This window comes from Nestor notabilis, unplaced genomic scaffold (genome assembly GCF_000696875.1).
Source record: "Nestor notabilis isolate BGI_N333 unplaced genomic scaffold, ASM69687v1 scaffold7875, whole genome shotgun sequence".
NCBI lineage: Eukaryota > Metazoa > Chordata > Aves > Psittaciformes > Psittacidae > Nestor > Nestor notabilis.
This window is the reverse complement of record NW_009930689.1, coordinates 20770-42032: the sequence shown is the minus strand read 5'-3', so window position 1 is coordinate 42032 and position 21263 is coordinate 20770. Positions and strand designations below refer to the sequence as shown.

The window sequence follows — 21263 nt, the reverse complement described above, 5'->3', positions numbered from 1 at the left end:
ATCAAGTAAACCAGATTATATTAGATTTTATTTTTAATTTCACAAAATGAAATCCATCAATTCAGTAAATTTGCCTATACACATGTAGAAGCAGGGTTTTTAATCTCTTAGAACTGTTATCCACAATAGAGGGATATTAAATAGGATATAATTGCATAAATTCAAAGCTAAATCATATTTGCAGGTCATGTACCACAAAGAAAGAGGCAGAGGAAGAAGAAACAAGGAAGAGAAATTGTTTTTCCAAGCAAGCAGAATGCAAAAACAGGTTTGCACTGGGGAGAGAATAACACAGGTCATACAAATGCATATAATCATCATCATCAGAGAGAGAGGGGAAAAAAAAAAGTGACATGTACAGGGGGAAAAGAAAACAAAATACTATCATCACAAATGTTTTGATTAAAAAATATGTAATTTAGCACAGTCTAAATAATTTCATTTTAAGACTGAAATTGCTCGGTGCTGGCTTGCATCAGCCTGATTACATAATTTCATCTATAACTAGAGACGCTCTTTCCAGAGTATTTAGCATGCATATGTTAGAAAGCAGCAAAAATTCAGTGACACAAAAATGGCAATAGAAACAATTACGTTATATTCAGATTTCTAATGAATTACTATATTGACAAGACAGATGTGAAATCGGCTGAATCAAATCCATCAAAAGAACCATCATATTTCCAGAAACTTGCAAACAACTAGCTACAACTCTAAAAAGCATTCATCAGTCATACATAACTAGTATTATGTAAACTCTTGGATTGCTGTGGGTTTCATTTTCATTTTTTGGTAGACAGGCTAATAAAATAATCCTTTTCAGGGCTTAATATTGAGATTTACTGCCTAGGATCTATACTGAATAGCCATATCAAGTTCCAAAAAGCAATTCTGAAGTACTCACATGAGCTGGTCAAAATGGTCACCACAATTAATTTAACTTCTACACTCTTTAGCAGGGAATTAAAACAGATTTCTGAATAGAGGTGCTAAAAATTTCATCAAATATACTCTTCAAGTATCTGGCAAAATCAGCTGCAAAGCACAGAGTTTGCATTGCATAAAACAGACACAAATCAGACTGCTATATCTAGCTGACTGAAATTTACAGTCCTTGTAACCACACTTCCATGGCCAACAGCAATCCTATAACAATAAGAAAAAAGAAAAGTTTGCTGAAATGAACTGATTGCTGTTTCCTTAAACCACATCATTAGCTTTCAGCTAAAGCCTTGGTATATGGCAAATCATAGCTGCATTGCCTCAGACTGGGATGAATCCTCTTATTACTTCATACTTGGCTTCTCCTTCTGGTTTTGCTAAGCCATTAGGGATCAGGATTAACTTCTGATGTATGCAAGGTAGGTAGTTGCTTTCATGGTTAATTGCCAATTTTGCCTACGATAGGGTACTAGGATTCACTGTCCTCCAACATGCTCAGGTCAGAGAGCCAGTATTGCCTTATACAAATCTCTAGGTTTATTACTGCTGCATGAGGAATAAGCATGTGCAGCCCTACAATAATTTCCACGTGTCCTGCTTTGTGCTATCCACTTTGCCAGCAACAGTAAGCCTTGTAGGAAGTGGCTCTTCCCCTCTCTCAGCAAACTCAGCAATACTGGAGGGTTTACAGAAGCTGCTGTGAGGAGGCAAAGAGCAAGTTTCCTGTGAGGAGTGCAGTCTGCTGAAGGCGGGACAGAGCCTCTGCCTCACCACCCTGCTCCCTCAAATCCTCCCACAGATCCCTGAGAGCTCCTTGATTCCAGTTCATGCCACAGAACTTCCCAGTGACTTCTCTCCATCTCCTTCATTTACCCGTTCAATTTCCCCTAACATTTAGATCCCCTCCCATAGATGAAGGGTGATAAAGCCCAAAGACTCTGAAAGCCCTACTACAAGGATTTTTAGCCATTTTCTGATCACATCCACTCTCCAAGTAGTAGATCTTACTACCGTGTATGACAAAGCAATCTCAGCCATATTAAGATGGATGGACCGAGAAAGAAAGGTAGTTATCTAGTTGGAGTATATAATGCAGTCCCTAGGCAGGTATGAATGATCAAGTGCCTTGAACAGTCACAGAGCTAATAAATCATTATCATCTTTAAATCATGTCCTGATATATGAGTCTTCTTATTTTAACTGCAGAGATATTAACAATGTAGTTATCTTCATGAAAGATTAGGCAGCAGAAAAGGTTACCTTCACTGTCTTTGAATTTCTTGATAGCCACAATTTCATGTGTCTCCTGTAAAACAAAAGCAAAGAAAGGGAAATGAGCAAGATCTGCTGTTTTCTCTTGTTTGTCTGTTGCTTTTTTCCCCTGAGCATCAGACAAAGAAAAAAAAAAAGCATCCAGAGAAATTTCACAATGTGAAACAAAATTAATTAAAAATCTGGTAAACTCCTCAGTGATCAGGCCAAGTGCAATACAAAACCACATGTTGCAGATATGTCACAATTAGGAACCCCGGTGTGAAGAAAACAAAGTCAAAGGCCAAAAAATCATATTTAAATGCCTTGTATCAGATATCAATTAAATTTTCAGAAGAGTTGTTCCTCTGACTCTTGTTGTTTGGTTATTCTGAAATACTGACGATGAACAATGCTTAATCTGACCAAAGTTTGAATGTGGGTGCTTATCTCTGTGAGCTGAAATGAAAATACTGTAGTAGCATGTGACTAACGCTTACAACGAGACCTGTAATTTTGGTTGCCAAAAGTTTTGGGATTTCAAAGTTCAAATATCCACAAAGAACATGATTTTAGGAAAGCAAATTCTCTGTGCCTTCTTAAAAAAAAAGTTGTTATCTTAAGGGAAGCCTATCCAAAAGCAGAATCACTAATTGTGTCAAAAAGTCTTAATCGGTGACTACTACATGATCATAGGTGATAACTTCTAAACACCTGCCTGCCTTTGCATTCCTCTTGTATTCTCTATTCTCACCAAACCTCATCACCACAGGTGACATTTTTCTCTTGTTGTGTGAACAGAAACACATTTAGCACATGGCCAAAATGCAGCCAACATGACATGACTAGTGCAGGTCTGTTCATACAATGGTACAGTGCCTGAATTTTAGTTACATGGTGGGGAAGAAGCTTTAAGGTCACAGAGTAAGGGTGTGTGAGCAGACAGGTGGTAGGGTATCTGGGTTACTTCTCAAGCTGGATCAAGCTTACACACCTGTTCCAAACATCACAGTTAAGAAAACCCAAACAACCAAAAATATGCCACTATTAATAACATACAAAGCCTGGATTGGAGAACAGCAATAAAAAAGTGAAGCCTTTTTGGAATACCTGAAGACATGTGTGTAAACAAGTATTGAATAAAACAATAATTTACTCAATTTTTCATTTCAAATCATCGTAACACATGAAACACCTGATCCCATTTAAAATCAAAGCATCTGGAAAGACTACTGCAGATAGTGAATAATGCCTTTTAAGGCCTTTAAATGAAAATCAATACTACTACGAATAAAAATAAATTTAAAAAAACGTTTGCAAACGAATGTAAGAATATACATGTGTGTGTGTATAATTTGCACCTTTAAAAAAAAAATCCTTTGATCATTACTCATAACACCTATGAGGAAAACTTAAAAGCATTATGTTGGTTTTCTGCCTCCGAAACCTACCTGTCACATACACTGGTCTAATCTGAAGGCTGTGTCGTGGTTCAAACCCAGCCGGCAACTTGGAACCACGCAGCCGCTCGCTCACTCCCCCCTTTTCCTTCCTCCCCCCGCTCCCGGAGGGATGGGGAGGAGAATTGGAGGAATGTAACTCCCACGAGTTGAGATAACAGCTCTCCAGTAACTAAGGTATAATACACACCACTACTGCTACCAATAATAATGATAAGAGGAATAACAAGGGGAGAGGACACAACCGCTCACCACCCGCCGACCGATACCCAGCCCGACCCGAGCAGCGATCTGGGCCTTCCGGGTAACTCCCCCCAGTTTATATACTGGGCATGACGTGCTGTGGTATGGAATACCCCTTTGGCCAGTTTGGGTCAGGTGTCCTGCCTCTGCTTCCTCCTGGCTTCCCCTCCTCTCTGGCAAAGCATGAGACTGAGAAAGTCCTTGGTCAGAGTAAACATTACTTAGCAACAACTAAAAACATCGGTGTTATCAGCATTGTTCCCAGACTGAAAGTCACAAACACAGCACTGCACCAGCTACTAAGAAGGAGAAAAAATGACTGCTGTAGCTGAACCCAGGACAGGCTGGTAGATTGCATAAATTCGGCTGAGATAATAAAAAGCTCAAAGCACTACCCCTTGCTCAACCAATTACAGAACAGCAATGAAAGGGATGTCAGAACTGAGGAGATAATATGCGTTTTAGGCTCAGAGTGATTCTGAAAGGCTTGTCTATATCTTTTTATGTCAAATACAGTTCCTAAAGATTTTTATTTTGGGAAGCTTACAAACTGAATGGTCTAAACTAAACTGAACAGACTATTTTACTAACTATAGTAAAACTGCAAGGTCCTGCACCTGGGTCGGGGCAATCCCAAGCACAAATACAGGCTGGGCAGAGAATGGGTTGAGAGCAGCCCTGTAGAGGACTTGGGGGTGTTGGTTGATGAGAAGCTCAACATGAGCCAGCTTCAGTGTGTGCTTGCAGCCCAGAAAGCCAACCGTACCCTGGGCTGCATCAAGAGAAGCATGGCCAGCAGGTCGAGGAACGTGACTCTCCCCCTCTGCTCTGCTCTTGTGGGACCTTACCTGGAGTACTGCATCCAGCTCTGGGGCCCCCAACACAAGAGGCATGTGGACCTGCTTGAGCAGTTCCAGAGGAGACCACAAGGATGGTCCAAGGGCTGCAGCACCTCTTCTATGAAGGCAGGCCAAAAGGCCTGGGGTTGTTCAGCCTGGAGAAGAGAAGGCTCCGGGTAGACCTTAGAGCAGCCCAGTATCTAAAGAAGGCTTACAAGAAATCTGGGGAGGGACTTTTACATGGGTGATAGGACAAGGGGTAATGGCTTTATGCTGAAAGAGGGTAGATTGAGATATTAGGAAAAAATTCTTTACTATGAGGGCTGTGAGGCCCTGGAACAGGTTGCCCAGGGAAGTTACGGATGCCCCATATCTGGAAGCATTCAAGGCCAGGTTGGATGGGGCTTTGATCAACCTGGTCTAGTGGAAGGTGTCCCTGCTTGTGGCAGAAGGGTTGGAGCTGGGTGTTCTTTAAGGTCCCTTCCAACTCAAACTATTCTATGATTCTATGATATTGTTACTACTAAGTTGTTACAGTTATTAACTCTAACTATAGTAATAATAGCAATAGTTACTAGCATTATGAAAGAACAGTGCTAAGAGGATGCGTAAATTTAGCTTATTTGACTTCTGCTATCTGCTGTTAGGTGCTTTGGCTAATTAAGCTTTTGAAAGGTTTTTCAGAAAAGAAACACCGTAATTGCCCTCAAAAGTCTCTGCTAACTGTAATATGCCTATGTTTAGACAGTGTGCATATACCACTTTGCAGATGAGCCAGATTCATCCATTAGCTTTACATTTTTATTTCACATGGAGGAAAAGAAAAATCTGTAGACGTTTCAGCAACTATCAAAAGGCTGTATGTTCATTCTCAAAGTAATGGCTAAGTACACTGAAAGAAAGGTAGGAGTTAAGAGCTGTTGCCTCACACAGACAGCAATTCTGCACCATTCAAGAAATGTAGTCCACATGGCTTCTCTGCCATATGCTGCTGTCCCTCGTGTGTACAGTGAATGTGATTGTTTTGGAAATTAAATTTTAAAAGCTCTTGGGTCACAGTTGTAGAAAGAGTTACATAAGATACGCTAGATATGCTATCAAATGTCCTATAGAATTTTGAATGCTCATGGTATTTAAAGCACAAATGGCTCTATGAAGAACAGGAAAAGAAAGACTTCACCAACACACATATGGAGGAAAAGGTTACCCAAACAGTTCACTTGTATTTCCTCATTAAAATAATTAATGGTGTCATAATTAAGCAACCAAGAATTTATACATGACATATTCCCTATCTTAAAAAAAGAACACAAAAACAAACAACAAAAAACTTAATCAAATAATGCAAAGCGAAACAATACCAAAAATGAGACTAGACAACAGGTGCTTTGAGAAGCTGCAGTAGTAACATTTTGTTTCTCCTTAGGGAGGGACATTCTTGTCTAGGTTTACTTGGAGGACCTCATCCTATCTAAATGGTGTTCTCTAGGCATGAGCTACTAGTGAAGCAGTGAAGCCAAAGCTAAAATAGATACAAGGACACTGAATATTACTGTGCATATGTCCCGGGTTCAGGCCAAACCTGAAGTTTCAAACAAGTACTGACATGAAAAGCAAACAGACATCACATTTCTAAGCCCTGAGAAGATCAACACAAATGGAGACACAAAGAAAAGCAGAGCTGTGAGCAGTGAGGGAATTCAACAGTGAAAATTGACACACCTGTGAGAATCTGAAAAATTCTTCACTGATCAAATTTAGACTTTGTTACTGAAAGTCCTTCTGGAGCTCTTTTGTGGATCTGGTTCTCTGCTCTTCCAAAACAGGCCAAATTGCAATTCTCCAAAATAGAATTGTCATTCTCTAAAACAGCTTTTTTTTTCAAGAAGTTTTTGGTTTTGGGTTTTTTTTTAAGACAGAAAAAACCCTGTCTGAAACAGGACATTACTGAAAATAATGTTTAGTCTGACTGTGGAAACCTCTTTAGACAATAGCTTAGTATCCAACTCCAAGCATGGAAAATTCTTATATCCAATTAATGTATTGTCAAGGTAGATAAGCTCTTAGTAGTTGGTTCAATGTTTGAGCCCTCAATGAACACCAAGGAAAGAAAAAAACTCTAGAAATACTAAATATTCTGTGCTCTTTATGGAACACTTAATAGCTTTCTGATCTCTACTACTAGCTTATATCATGAAGTGCATTTATTACTAAGCATCTCATTATCTTGTTCTACTAAAAAATTCTGCCCTCAATGTTTCACTTTACATTTTGAGGCAACAGCAAATTTGCAAAAGCACAAGTAAATTTTATCTTAGCATTAGTATTACCTCTGCTTATTGAGCACATGTTGTGAACATTTTATGTTATAAAACTGTAGGAAAAGCACTGTTTTACAGTGAAGTATACAATAGATGTTACTAAAACACTTTGCGTAAAAGGATGTACATAAACTGATTATTCAGACTCCGTTACTACCTGTGTCTAAAATGGGGCAAAATATCTCTCTTCTCCATGTACAAACCTGTTAATACCATTTAATAAGGGTAAAACAAAAATTTCTTAGTCTGTGTCTCTTCTATTTGTTTTATATATAGATATATAGAGAGAGAGGACAAATGAGATACTTGTTCACAGTAAAAGCATATCTGCAGTCTTGGAGATGGGAATGACTTCATGTTAGATCTCGGCCCTTTACCTCAAAATATGCATGGAAATTGCACCTGAATTAAAAATATGATTTACTGTCTGTCTACTTAGCCACAGATGAGAGGTAGGTATCCATGTGGGAGCTGAGCAGTTCTTACAGCACTTCTGCTAGCCACTCAGAGATTTCTCTCCCAGGTTTCCTCACAAGATTGTAGCACCTGATGTTTCCCATCAGCAGTATCACACTAGAAGAGTTCCCTGATTTGAAAGCATTTAATTTTATCTCTTTTAAAGGATAGAGGTCCCCTATTTTTCCATTGTGTCTACATAATGCATATGACATAACAGCGCTTTTCTAGAGCCGAAATGCATCTCCATTGTTTTCTAGAAAGATGCTTGGTGTTAATGATGGGAATACTCAAGGACAAAAGTGCTACTCCTCACAGCTCAAGATCTCAGAACTATAACCATTCTTCCATAGAAAGAGAAACACATCCTGCCAAACTATACGCTGTTCTTGAAAATATCATGTGAGGGGGAAAAGAAAAATGATCTTCAAATGCTTGTCCCTATTTTGCTTCAAACATTTCTGTTAGGACTGTTTTTCCTTTTTCTTTTGCATATCAAGGAAAAATTGACACAAATAGGTACACAGAAAGATTCTTGAAAAATAGATAAGATTATGTCCTTCAGAAAGTTACATCGTTCAGCTATAATTTACAGCCTCATCCTATGTGACTGCAGGAATTTCTTAAGTGTGTTTTCTTTAAGCAACCAAAAGAATAGTGTTTATAAAAACCAACAAACATGAGAAGAGATGGCAATAGCCAATACTGAGCATGTTCCATGGTCAAGTGGCACGTGTCTGCTTTAACTCACGCAGTGCTGCTCAAGCAATATCTAGTGCATCACATCAGGGTTTTATGCTGATATATTAAGTGGCATATTAAGACATGATCTGGTGTGTTCTATGATTGGCTCATGTTTTCTGTCTGTACAAGTATGAGGCTGTAAGACCTAAAGATAAAATGCATGCTTAATGTCTGCTAGAAATTGTTAAATTGATCATATTCTCTCCTTATAGATATTTACATTTTATAAAAATAATTTAGAAGCAAGCAAGAGACTGTGATTTCATCCTCACCAAACCATAACTACATCCATAAATCTAGTTTGCAACATTAAAAAAAAAAAAAAAAAAAAAAATCAACAAAATTCAGCCAAATACATCGCTTGGCTAGTGCCTTTTCTGAATATAGTACAGTTTTTCTTCTATTTGCACAAGCATTATTATGTTCCTCAACATTTAAGTGTCTAGAATCGATCTTTCAATCATCTTGATTCTAGCAAAAATCACAGAACATGAAGCAATCACCAGTGAGGCAAAAGAAGCCCATGAAACCATTACAAAATAGCAAAGCATTTATTTTTCATTAGTTACTCAAAATGAATTTTTTAAAAACGAGTAAATTAATTTTTCAAAGTTACTCTCAAAGCAAGAACAGAAAATATTAGCATTTTAGTCAGTATTGATTAATGTATCAATCTATGCTAATGTATAAATGTAACATTTGTCATTAGATAAGACTTTAGACTTACATCAAGCTACCTTGCAGTGCAGGTTCTGAGAGTTAACAGGCATCATTACATCCATGTAAATCAGATCCTTAAGATATCATCCAGGTGCTGTCCTGAGTCCATTTGCATTCTGCCTTAGAACACTGCCACCTTTGGACAGTACTTACAGATAAAAAGACAGCTTCCTGTCTTCTCAAGACTTCTAAACATTAGGTGCTGGCAATTTTGAAACATTATTTTCAAAATCTAGTGGAGTATCTTAGAATATTCTCTGTAGAAAAGAGATGTGCAAGATGATGGATTTAATTTCTTTTTTCAAAGAGTTTGACATTGGAAAGTGTAAGTCATAGCACTGTGTATTCTTGTACACCTAAAATACTTCAAGGAATTTCCATCAAGAGGTGTTTCTCTGTTTTAATCCTGTATTTCTCCCTTGAGAAAATTGTAAATCTCCTATTTTTCAGTTAAATCCCACACTTGTTTATATACGAAATATCACTCTTAGCATAGTAGAACTTTCAGGAAATTGCTTCCTAATCCAGAAGTCCTATTTATTTTTAGGAAGAGACAGAGCCTCTGGTAAATACTAACAGAACTGTATGTCTGAGTTATCACAATGCCTCTATTTACTGAAAAATGGATTAGAATTTTTCCAACGCATACCTGTTAGTTTACTTGAGAAGAAGCATCCAGAATGAATACAACAAATCAATTTCATATCTCTTGAAAGCAGAATGTTATTTACTAACCAGCTAAGTGCAGAAGACTCTTAATAGAATAGAGATTTATATACTTCACATACCCTTTTTAAAGATGGCTACACTGTCTCCTAGTTGAGGAAGAATAAGAGAAGGACTAGAGAAAGCCTAAACCACTCTGGACCCACTAGACGATTTCTGAGGAGGAACAGCTATAAAAGCTTAGCTTATTCCACTGGGGAAAAAAGGATACGAAAAGGCTAAAACCTTTAGCTACCAGTTTGTCAGGAAACAACCAATAAGTGTGTGCAGCAATGGAAAGAGATTGCTTTTTTAAAAAATGCAAGCAGATTGAAACAGTTTCTCTGATTCCTTTATGTCTTTCATAAACACTTGCAATAACTGTGTTGTCTGTTCAAACGTTACAAGTAAACGTTTGCATTACAAGTTTTACTTGTCTGGTTTAAATCAAGTGTAATTTAAGGGAATCATAAACAGCAAGCATTTCTCACCCAACCATGGGATGAATCCGTAAGCCATGCGTGACCCACTTGTTTCAGGCTCACAGATTTGGGCCCTCCTCTGACCTGCCCCAGCCCCCATGGCAGGTTTGAGAGAGACCAAAGGGTCCCCCCTCTGCTGTGGCAGAGGCTCTCCAGACTGCAGTAAGTTTACAGGCTCGCAGGACAGTTGGGGCTGGAAGGCACCTCTCAACCAGCCTTCAGTGTCCCCATGCCTGGAGACATTCTGAGTAGCATTAGAGATATTCACACTCAACCAGGACAATATTTGGAGCAATCTGCTATAGCTGATTCTGCTTTGAGCAGTTATTAGGAGGCACACCTGAATCCTGAGGAGTGCATTACAACATATGCATCTTACAGTCTTCAAAAACTTTAAATCTACCAATTTATGGTCTGGGGGGGGGGGGGTTCCTTCTATTTTCCACATAAGTTCCAAACACTAATCTCAGCCTTGAAGGCAAGTACCTCCCACTTTCATTTAAGATCAGCAGAGGTGCACGGAGTGATTCAGAGCAGGACTAAAGTTAAGGTGCTGTCAGTCACCTCTGCATAAATGGAGGAAATGTCTTCCCTAGACTCCCAAGGAAGCCTGGGGTGAGGCTCATCTCTCTAGACTGAAGTTAGTTCTGTGCAAATTCTCCCAGCCTCCTACATTATGCTGAATGCTGGCTCTTCATAAACAATGGCAATTAGCATTCCTTTAACCCAAGGTTATAACATTAGCATTTAAACAGTCTTGCAACCCTAAAACACTACCCTGAAAAGAACACTTAAAGGAACTGCACCCTTTCTGTATTTTCTATCAACTACTAGGCTTATGACAGTGGTTAGCATTGAAGCTTTCATTGCTCCAAATGGATTTTTCATATTTATTCACAATTTTCTCCAAGCAAGAAAGTAAATTTTTATTCCCAAAGAATTTGTACAATAGTGTAATGAAAAGGGTCTGGAATAAAAAGCAGCTTTTAGATACTATAAATACAGCTATTCTGGCTGTTCATGGTAAACTAGTATTATTGTATCTTTTTTTTTGGTGGGTTTTTTTTTTAATAATCTGGCCTTCATTTCATCCCCTTATAGCACTAATCTGTACCATTTGGCGGTATTGTTTAATCCAACACTAGATGTAAAACAGTAACCAAATTCAGTAAATGGTTATAATTTTTCTCTGATACTGAAATGTCAACAATAGTAATTTCAATTTCAGACCTCAGTCCTCTTTCAGTTCTATTTGATTTTTTTGTCTGTTAATACTGGAAATTGTGAAAATTTGTGGAATAATAAGAAAGCTATTTATAAATATTGCAATACTTCATTGGGCAGATACCAGCATTATTAAATAACTTCTTATAGCATAATCTTGACACTTGGAGTACAAGTGATAACAAAGTGGAAAAGGCAGGAAGACAACCTGTACTAACTTTACGGCTTCCTTTAAGATATCTCCATAAATGCAGAGGTCAGCAAGACATTTATAATTACACTGTATTTCTTAATTATTTGTTATCACTAATGTAATGTTCCTTCACTCGGCATTTCGTAACTCAAGACTAGGTATAACTGACTGGAAAATCTTTGGTTTGTTTTTCAAAACATGCACCAGTGCCAAAGTCTTCAGTGCTATTATTTCAACTTTGAGTGTCAAAATAGTTTCAGCATGATTGGCTAAACTTCTGAAGTTCATCAGCTTTTTTTTTTTTTTGAAATCTTTATTTTTGCAATTGTTACAATTTTTCTTTTTTAATCTGGTACTTCCACATTTAAAATTTTTGTCATTTTTCTTGTCAACAGTCTGACAGGCTGTCCTGGGTTCAGCTACAGCAGTCATTTTTTCTCCTCCTTAGTAGCTGGTGCAGTGCTGTGTTTTTGACTTTCAGTCTGGGAACAATGCTGATAACACCGACGTTTTTAGTTGTTGCTCAGTAATGTTTACTCTGACCAAGGACTTTCTCAGTCTCATGCTCTGCCAGGGAGGAGGGGAAGCCAGGAGGAAGCAGAGACAGGACACCTGACCCAAACTGGCCAAAGGGCTATTCCATACCACAGCACGTCATGCCCAGTATAGAAACTGGGGGGAGTTACCCGGAAGGCCCAGATCGCTGCTCAGGTCTGGCTGGGTATCGTTTGGCAGGTGGTGAGCGGTTGTGTCCTTTTCCCTTGTTATTCCTCTTATCATTATTATTGGTAGCAGTAGTGGTTTGTATTATACCTTAGTTACTGGAGAGCTGTTATCTCAACCTGTGGGAGTTACATTCCTCCGATTCTCCTCCCCATCCCTCCGGGAGCGGGGGGAGGAAGGAAGAGGGGGGAGTGAGTGAGTGGCTGCGTGGTTCCAAGTGGCCAGCTGGGCTTGAACCACGACACAGGCATTTTCTTTAATCTGTAAAACAAGACCTACTATAAGCCAAAGGAAACTTGTCAAGCAAGTTCCTGAGGCTGAAACTCTTCAGGTAGAATTCAGTTTGAGAGGAAGACATGTAAATTCAAATACTTGCATGTGAGTTCTGTCTTCAAGCTTCTACTACAACAAGCAGAGCTGGAGCTCTAAGTTGACCAACACTCAAGACATGATTCAGTAACCTAAACATAGGGATCTAGTAGCAACAAAGTCCTGATACAATTCCACAGTTTCTGGTTTCAGCTCTAATTCTGAACCACAGGCTCTCAACCACAACATCCCAGATCCGCCATAGTCTGAGACAATCTTTAACACAAAGGGAAACCTCACCCCCTACTTTGTCTCTTGAGCTCATCTTTCCTAAAGTACTTGTATCCATCCATCATAAAGCCCCAGCATGAATCCAACTTTAACAATTTTCAAATATTAAGTAAACTTTTGGTTTAGAGCACAACCTAGAATAGGATTTCCCAACCTTAGTTTGCTCAGTTTACCACCATCTCCAAAAGAAAAATTGTCTATCTTGGTGCTGAGGAAAAAAAAAACCCACAATAAAACCAGCAGCAGCTACTGTCATTTCCATGCTGCAGATGTACACATGAGTTTTGCCCTAACTTCAACTTCCCCTCTCATGCACAAATGGCAGCAACTCCTCCGTATTCTGGAGTGGGCATTAAACCACAAGAGGTGGTAATCATCTATTCAGAAACAACATAGCCATTCCAGATCTGCTCTGGAACAGGAGCAAGAGCTATGGTTGACATTATTTTTGGGTTTGATATGTTAATTTGAAAAAGAGTAACTGTTAGTAATGATAAGCTTTCCACATCTGGGAAAAAGCCCAAGCTACAATATTGTTCTTGTCTAGAATCCCAAAGATGAGAAATTTTTAGTTCACTGTTTCCAATTAAGGGGAGGAGGAAGGGGAAAAACCCAAAAAGGTTTTGCACTGAAAACTGTTTTCCTTTTTTTTCTTCCCCCCCCCCCCCATTTTATTCACGCAAAATAGTGCGACATCATCTTATAGTGCGACATCATCTTGCCCATGCAATTTAGCAGGTAAAAGGTGTTACTTAATGCAGCTAGCACCTTCGGTGCATTTCCATATCCTCTCTCTCATATAGTATCTCCCTTGTCCTCAAGAGGCACTAAGGCTCACAAACACCCCTTTCACGTCTTTTAGATCTTTAACGGTAAGATTTTTGTGCTGTTCTCTAGGGAAGGGATGATAAGTTTGAACAGAAAAATTCCACCTGTAGTTTCTGTCCTCAGCTCTTTGGCTACATATTCCAATAGACAACAGTATTTTTTTTTTTTTTTCCTTAAGGATTTCAATGCATTTACAAAAAGACATCTTTTTTCTGTTCAGTTGTTCGGGTTTTTTTCCTCAATTAAGAGATATTTTTGCTGACATTATGTTGTTATGAAAGCAAAATTCTAGGACAAACTTGTAACAGGGAAAGCTCTATAAATGCAAGTTGGTACTATTTTCTTGTACTCAATTTTTTTAATTCTTTTAGCATTATAATAAACCAGGATAATTTTTTCTGACATTTCTTGATCAGTTCTCTCTCCTTCCCTACCAGTCTGATGGATGTTCTACAGAACAATGCTCTTCCCTAATTCCCTTTCAATTTAGCTGTTTGGGGTTTAAGTTATTTTCCAGTCTGAATATTGATATGGGCTTCAGTGGACACCTTAATTTCTTCTCAAGGTTTTTACCTGCAGGTTTGCAGAGAAGGAAAGGCTTTTTTTTCCTCTAGGATTATACAGACAGTGCAGCCTTTAGAAGAACATCTTAAGACAACTGCCATTTTGCTCTGCCAAGCACTCAAAACTGCATTCCTTTTAGAGATTTTTCTCTTCTTCATAGAATAGCTTTAAGGATTAAAATTCAATCCAAACTGCTTTAAAAGAGACAGCAAGGCAGGATTCATTCCTCAAGCACATACAGGTTTTACTGTTAGCTTTTGCGGAGGACAGAAGAACAGGAGGGCTGCCTCTATATCAGTTAATTTGAGAAGCAGAATGTACACGAGGAAATAAAGGAATCTGCACGCAAGGGAGACTTCTGTTACTACTAATAGATGATGAAGAAATGTCAGCTAAGTCTTCATAAAAACAGATTAAATTTCAGCTTCAGAGCTAAATTGAGAAAAAGAGTTTGTAGACTTATTTCAGGCAGTTTCTGCAGCATCCAAAGCCTCATGACTAGATGGGTATATTTTCTTTTATATCTCAAAAAGGAGAAAAAAGCCTAAACATCACAGAAGTTCCAGGAAGATTAAAAAAAAGCCCATTCTAACAAAAATTGCCCCTACTGACAAGATTATCTAACACATCCCACTTTTAGATCTTGCACACACACATGTGCTTTTGAGCCAGGAAAAAAAGATACACAGAATTGTGAAAGTTTGTCCAAACATGACAAATGAATATTTCTTGGGAAAAGGAGAAGGAAAATAGTGCCTTGAAATAGCACTGGAAACGTGGGGAGAGAGGATAAAAAAAAAAGTGTAGAATGATGAGCTGAGGGTCAGGGAATACATAGGCTAAAAAGGCAAGAAAAAGAAGGCAGACAAATGCAGGCTGAAAACTGACTGGATGCAGGAACTAGGATAAGGCACCTGGAGTCAGTATTAAAACCAGCATAACAAGTAACTGAATGTGAGCTCTAAAATTTTACTGGAACCTAGTTTTACTGAAAGAAGAGGAATGGTAAGAATTCGGAAATAGCTGCAAACCCACTAAAACCACGTATGAGTCTCATTCCACAGAGTTCTGGTATGCACGGGAGATGAAGGCAACGGGTTACTAGTTACACCATCTCAAATACTAGAAGCTGACAGCTGTGTGACAACTGCGTGGGTATCCATATGGTGTTATATGATGAATTTTGTATTTGAGAAGTCTGGAAAATTATGTGCAGAAAAGTAAGTTTATATATAAGGATGGCAGTATTTGACGGAAAAGGCAGCATTCTTTTATTAGAACTACTGGTGCACAAAAGTAACTAAAGCCCTTTTCCAGGTCTAAAATAGAAATAGCAATATCTAAAGCTAAATTTAAACTGAGAACAAGTGTATTGTGTGTTTAAAAAACTCAAATTCACAGAAATCCTCAAATATTCCCTACTGTTGAGTCCATCTCATTTAGCTTTAGCCAGCTAAGTGTTATATATCCAATGTGCATTGTCAAGGCTTTCTCCACAGCTAGTAAAAGCATGGCAAGGAGAGAAGATTCAGCCAGAAGGTTACTGATTTTAATAATTTCCAGATGTTAAGAATTGCTTTTCGGATGTTGGACTCTCTCAATTTACAAAAACTAGGGAGATCAGTTATGCAAGACCTACGCACTGAAACAGTGGGTGAGATTAATTCCACCCAAGTTACTTAACTTTGCAACCCTTCTGCCTGTTTGGTTTTGTTTTTTTTCTTTTCTTTTTTCCCCACATACACACAAACTCATATGCACACACATGGTTTTAAGGTACATTTCAGAAATAGTTATCAACACAACTTCAGAGATATTACCTTCTCTGTATCAGTGTTTTTTGAGTTCTGTTGCTAAATTAATAACATCTCAGTCCATTGGATTGTGTCTGTAATACGCATGCTGGAAACACAAATAAAGTATTCCCAACTGTGCTACTGAAGTAAGAACCTCTACATTGCCAACGTAACTGTGCAGCATCAATTCTCACATCCCACAAAGCAATCTGGCATAGCTAGCAGTAAGACCAGAATTTCTGAAGCTCATCTTTCTTCTTTAACCTGCACATTAGAGAACATGTTCTTTGATGACTATCTTCATGAAGCTATACATATCTCTGCTATAAGCTTCGCATTTCCTTTTCCTGGTATAATTGAAGGTACTACCTGGATCAATAAAGCCTTAAATAACTTATAAACAGTGCCCTATTAGAAATATCTCCTTTCCTTATGTAAAGCTCCCAGAAGAATGTTTCAGACAAGATCTTTGCATAAGAGCATAAAGGTTAACATGAGAGGCTGTCATAAGAAAAATATGGATTCAGAATGTGTGTTATATATTGATCTCCTAGAGCTACATTTCTCTCAGTTCCAAGGCATTTTAAGACTCATTTAAATGGAAGTGGGGAGGGGGGCAGGGGGAAGTAACCATTGGAGAAGCTTTTAGCGTTCTTTGTGGAATAAAGGTTTAAAATTTTTTTCTTAGTAAAATTTCTCATTTATACTTAATACTACTATTACTTCAGATTTCATTAAGGGGATACCAAAAAAAATTAAGATTACTGAGAAAAATCCAAAAGATAAAACTGTATAAGTAAGCTTGGATCTTCTTCACAGTACTTAGTATGAACTAGGTGCAGATATGAAAAAGCTTCTTCAGAAGAAGGTTGCCTTCTGTCCTTTGTAAACTGATACAGCAGCAAGCCTTCTGCTGGTACAGAGCATAAACAATAGTTCTAACAGCAGTTTGTTGGCAAGTGCTTGTATTTGAGTGTACTAAATCTGACTTGGTTTCATTATGACACGATTCTGGATGTGAAGTTTTTTTGATTTTTATTTTAACCAACATTACGATCTAAGATGTACAGACAAAGCTCTGGGTATGATGAGTAATATAAAAGAGCATTAACAATTGAATCATTAATTATTCTAAAGCCAGTGAAAATCCTCATTAAAAAAACAAAACAACCCCAAAAAACCATTCTTCTTTACATCTTTCATTCAGGTAGTCCAGGCTGAACAACCAATCATCGCCACCTCTTCAAAAAGATAAAGGTGGCTTGTAGAATGTTAGTTGTTCACCCACTCTAACTCAAAAATCTAAATAAACCCATAAATAAAAGATCCCTGGACCTAATTCTTCCCTTACTTTTGTCTTTCCACTGATTTATTCTTTATAAGAATAAACTATGCCCTCAAAATTTAATTTCTAGCCAGATGTTTTCACAAAAGGCATGCTCTCCCATTGAAAGACTCTGGGACTTACTGTTTACTAAAGCTACCAAAATTGACATTTTTTTTTTTTAATAGCTCAGAAGTGGTAAAAGATTGCCTTCCTTCATGCAAACATGTTTAGGGAAAAAGCACAAGATGCTTTCGCAACAAGGATAATTTTTCAGAAAGTTCCCGAAACATGATTTTCAGATAGAGATGAATGAAAGCTGAGAAAATACAATCACAGACTTCAGCTGTAAAGTTTTTAGTCAGACTTTGATTAAAGACTTTTATACTTCTACTGAATACTTTGATAAAACAACAGAATCATTGCCATTCATGTTTCATATTGAGGAACAAATGTTCAGTTCTCATATTCACAAAAATAAAAAGGACTTACGTAACAGTTTGTTAAACTGCTTATACGCTAGTAGATATAAAAATCTGCAAGAAGCAACAGAAGGAACAGGCTAGTATCAGTTTGTAAAACTGATCAAAAGAGACCACTTGCTGTACCCATCGTCTAAACAAGCACGTGTATGTGTGTATACCCTTGTGCATGGCTCTCTACATAGAACCATAGAATAGTTTGGGTTGGAAGGGACCTTGAGGATCATCTAGTTCTAAACCCCTGATGTATGCATTTGAAACCAAAAGGATGTTGGTCAAGCAACAAAAGATAATCTTCAGTAACATAAACTAAAAGCTATCAATTTCATTGAGAACTGTAGTGAAGAGAAAGTGAGAAATACTACAGACAGGTTGATTTTGTTGATTTGCTTCACTGATACTAACAGCAGCCGAGAGATCTGGTTTGCAGACTCTATTTTACGTAATTTGGGGAACCTGGATGAAGGGGGCACTACATCCCAGAATTTCTAAATAAAATTTCATATATATATATGTACAAAAACGAATAAATTAAATCTGGTAGAGTCCATGGTATAGATGTTGTTTGGCTTCTCTTAAGCCTTCCTAAAGGTCACTAGCGCAGTTCCTACTGAGTCTCTTTTGCTCCCCAAATAGTTCCAATTCCTTACTGCTACAGCAACATTTACAGCAGTGGAAGCATGAAAGACAAAATTAGAGCAGGTTCAGAGCCCAGGCTGCAATTCCACCAGATACTACCTTGTATACATATCTTAACACCATTCTTCACTAGCTGATACTTTTTTTTGGGGGGGAGGAGGGAGGGATAATGCACCACTTGGATGAATTATTCTCACACACAGTCACAGGAAATTTGATCCTGCAGAAGCAGCAGCTAGTCAGCTTTACTCTGCAGATGGCATTGCCTGTAACATATTTCTGTGCATAAACATGGCATTACTCCACCTCTGTTGAAAATGTTAATTGATTTCAAGAAGATAGCTTGCCTCCTGGTCAAGACGTGTACTGTCAAAAGAAGTGGTAGGTGTAACCAGCCAACCACATTTTTTTGGTCCTATAGAATTTCATCTTTCCACACCTCAGTGCATGATTACACTAACAAATGTCACCTACCTCTCTTCTACTTGAAAACCTCACAGTTAATGAAAAAGTCTCTCTAAAGCCAAAAGGAAAATGGATAATAATGGTAACCTTATTCAGCCAGGGTTAAGTCTAAAAAAAAAAACCAAAAAAACAAAACACCTCACAATTTTCACCACACTGGAATCTGTGGTAAACATCTGTTATTAGAACTATATGTAAAAATAAGCTTCATAACAGATGCAGAAAGGAGTTCTCAACATTACAAACACTGTTTGTGAACTAAAAGATTAGGAGAGAGAGCAGCACCCAAACCAAGTCTTCTTTCTCTCAAAACATTCTATGGTCAACTGATAACTTAGTTGCTCAATAAAGCAGCACAATTTCATACAAAGAACCAAGAACAGAATAAGAGAACGTATGTATTTGTGCACCTTGTTTCTTCTGCAGAAGTACGTAACAGACCAGGCTAAGTATGAAAAGTATGAATAAGATAATGGGAGAGGCATTAAGAGAGTACATGCACAAGCATGAGAAGAAACTGCACAAGAAGGTTTCAAGAATAATTTTTATTGATAACAGAGAAAAGTGTTCCCAGGATGGTGCTTCAATTGTAAAATTGAGTAAAACATTATGCCAATCCCAGAAGGTTGCAGCACAGCTGACTCACAAGCAGATCCTGCATCCTAACAACAGGAGGACAGCTTCAAGATTGCAGCTTATAACACATACCAGCCTCTCTCTTGCTAGTTCATCAGGGAAACAGATTATAGACATACATTTCAAACACAAGGTCCAAACAAGGAAGAACAGATAACAGAATCATGGAAGTTGAAGCAAGCAAGATTGAGAATAAGAACCATCCCATAGCAACAGACAACTTTTAAACATAAAATATATACAAAAGATGTAAGAACTAGTTTGTCATCACCATCGAGAGGAACTCCAGAGATGTAATGGGACTTAACAGCTACTTACACTCGTCCTCCACCCTGCACATTGATACTGTCCAAATTAGATATTGTCCATGTGGGCACATCCCCACACCTTTATACTTCTAAGAGTGTGGGTATAAGGGTACAAGTAAATAAAATCATGAAAGAATGGGGAAAATTCATTCCACCTCAGCATCCTGCAAATATTCACCTTTGCCTTCTGTAAGATTTACACTGAATTTTGTTACACTAATCTTCCTATGCTGTGGTTCTCTGCAAAAATTAGAGTTCACATAGATGAATAAATGGAAGATGCTTTATCAAAGTTTTTAAGGAGCAAGTAACTATAAACCTCAGAGCAATGTTGGTATATGTGTTTCCAACAGAGAGTTACCTGTGCTATTCAGACACAAATCCTCACTTTGCTGCACATCTGGAAAAATAATAATAGAATTCCATAAACTGGGTGTTCTTTCATAATGGGTGAAGTTAAGCCATTACGTTAAAGGGTTAGGATTTAAAAAGACTTGCATGAAGATTGGTCTAATTTAGCAATCTAACTGAAAATAAATCAGGAATAATATAATAAAAAAGCAAATACTTTACAAATTGAGAGGGTGTTTTGGTTTTCCTATGAAACTAGCAATTGGACTGTTCCTTATCAAAAGCAAGCAGCAGACTCACCAAGCTTTATCCTCCAGGTGCAGCTAAGTATAGCAAACCAGAAGCACGTGTTCTGGAGAGTTTCATAATTGTTATACATGTATAAGGGACACTTAGCATAAAGAAAGCTTCTAGTTCTATGCAAACCTGCAGCAACAGCTACCATTAAAGAAAGACTGAGCTCTACGCCATCTTAACAAAACAGCCTCTGTTCTAGAGCTCAGCTGGCCTCCCACTGTATCCAAAAATTCTTGATCATCATTTTATGATGCCAGGCCTGTCTAGTCCCTTCAGCATTTAGCTGAGATCAAACACTACATATGCTAAGTGCAGTTATTAAGTTCTTTGCATGAAATTTTGTATTTATACACATTTAGAACAGATGTAATGTCATAAATGGAAACTACTTTCCTTTTTTCCCTGTACCATGATACTTGAAAAGAAGTTACATATTCCAGGATTTTTTAAACAAAGAGAATAGAAGATTTTCTATATGGAGGGTATTCCACCAATTGGGAGTTACACAGAACTGAGCAATCATGGAAAATTGAATTATTTTAACCAGAACATTCAGACGGACAACTTACTGTTTAAAAAGACACTGTAGTACTTACTGATGAAAAAAATACATGTGCCAAGAAGAGCCTATAGCTTTCAGATAAAGGGAAAAGCTAGGAAAGTTTTCATT

General features: G+C 37.9%; 1 protein-coding gene across 1 annotated transcript in view; it reads right to left on the bottom strand.

Moving 5' to 3' along the window:
* CDKL5 (cyclin-dependent kinase-like 5) overlaps positions 1 to 21263 on the bottom strand; it is a 74222-nt gene that overhangs the window by 42474 nt on the left and 10485 nt on the right. Inside the window, 1 exon segment of the mRNA XM_010015522.1 lies at positions 2203 to 2248. Within this exon segment, the coding sequence (XP_010013824.1) occupies positions 2203 to 2248 (46 nt within the window).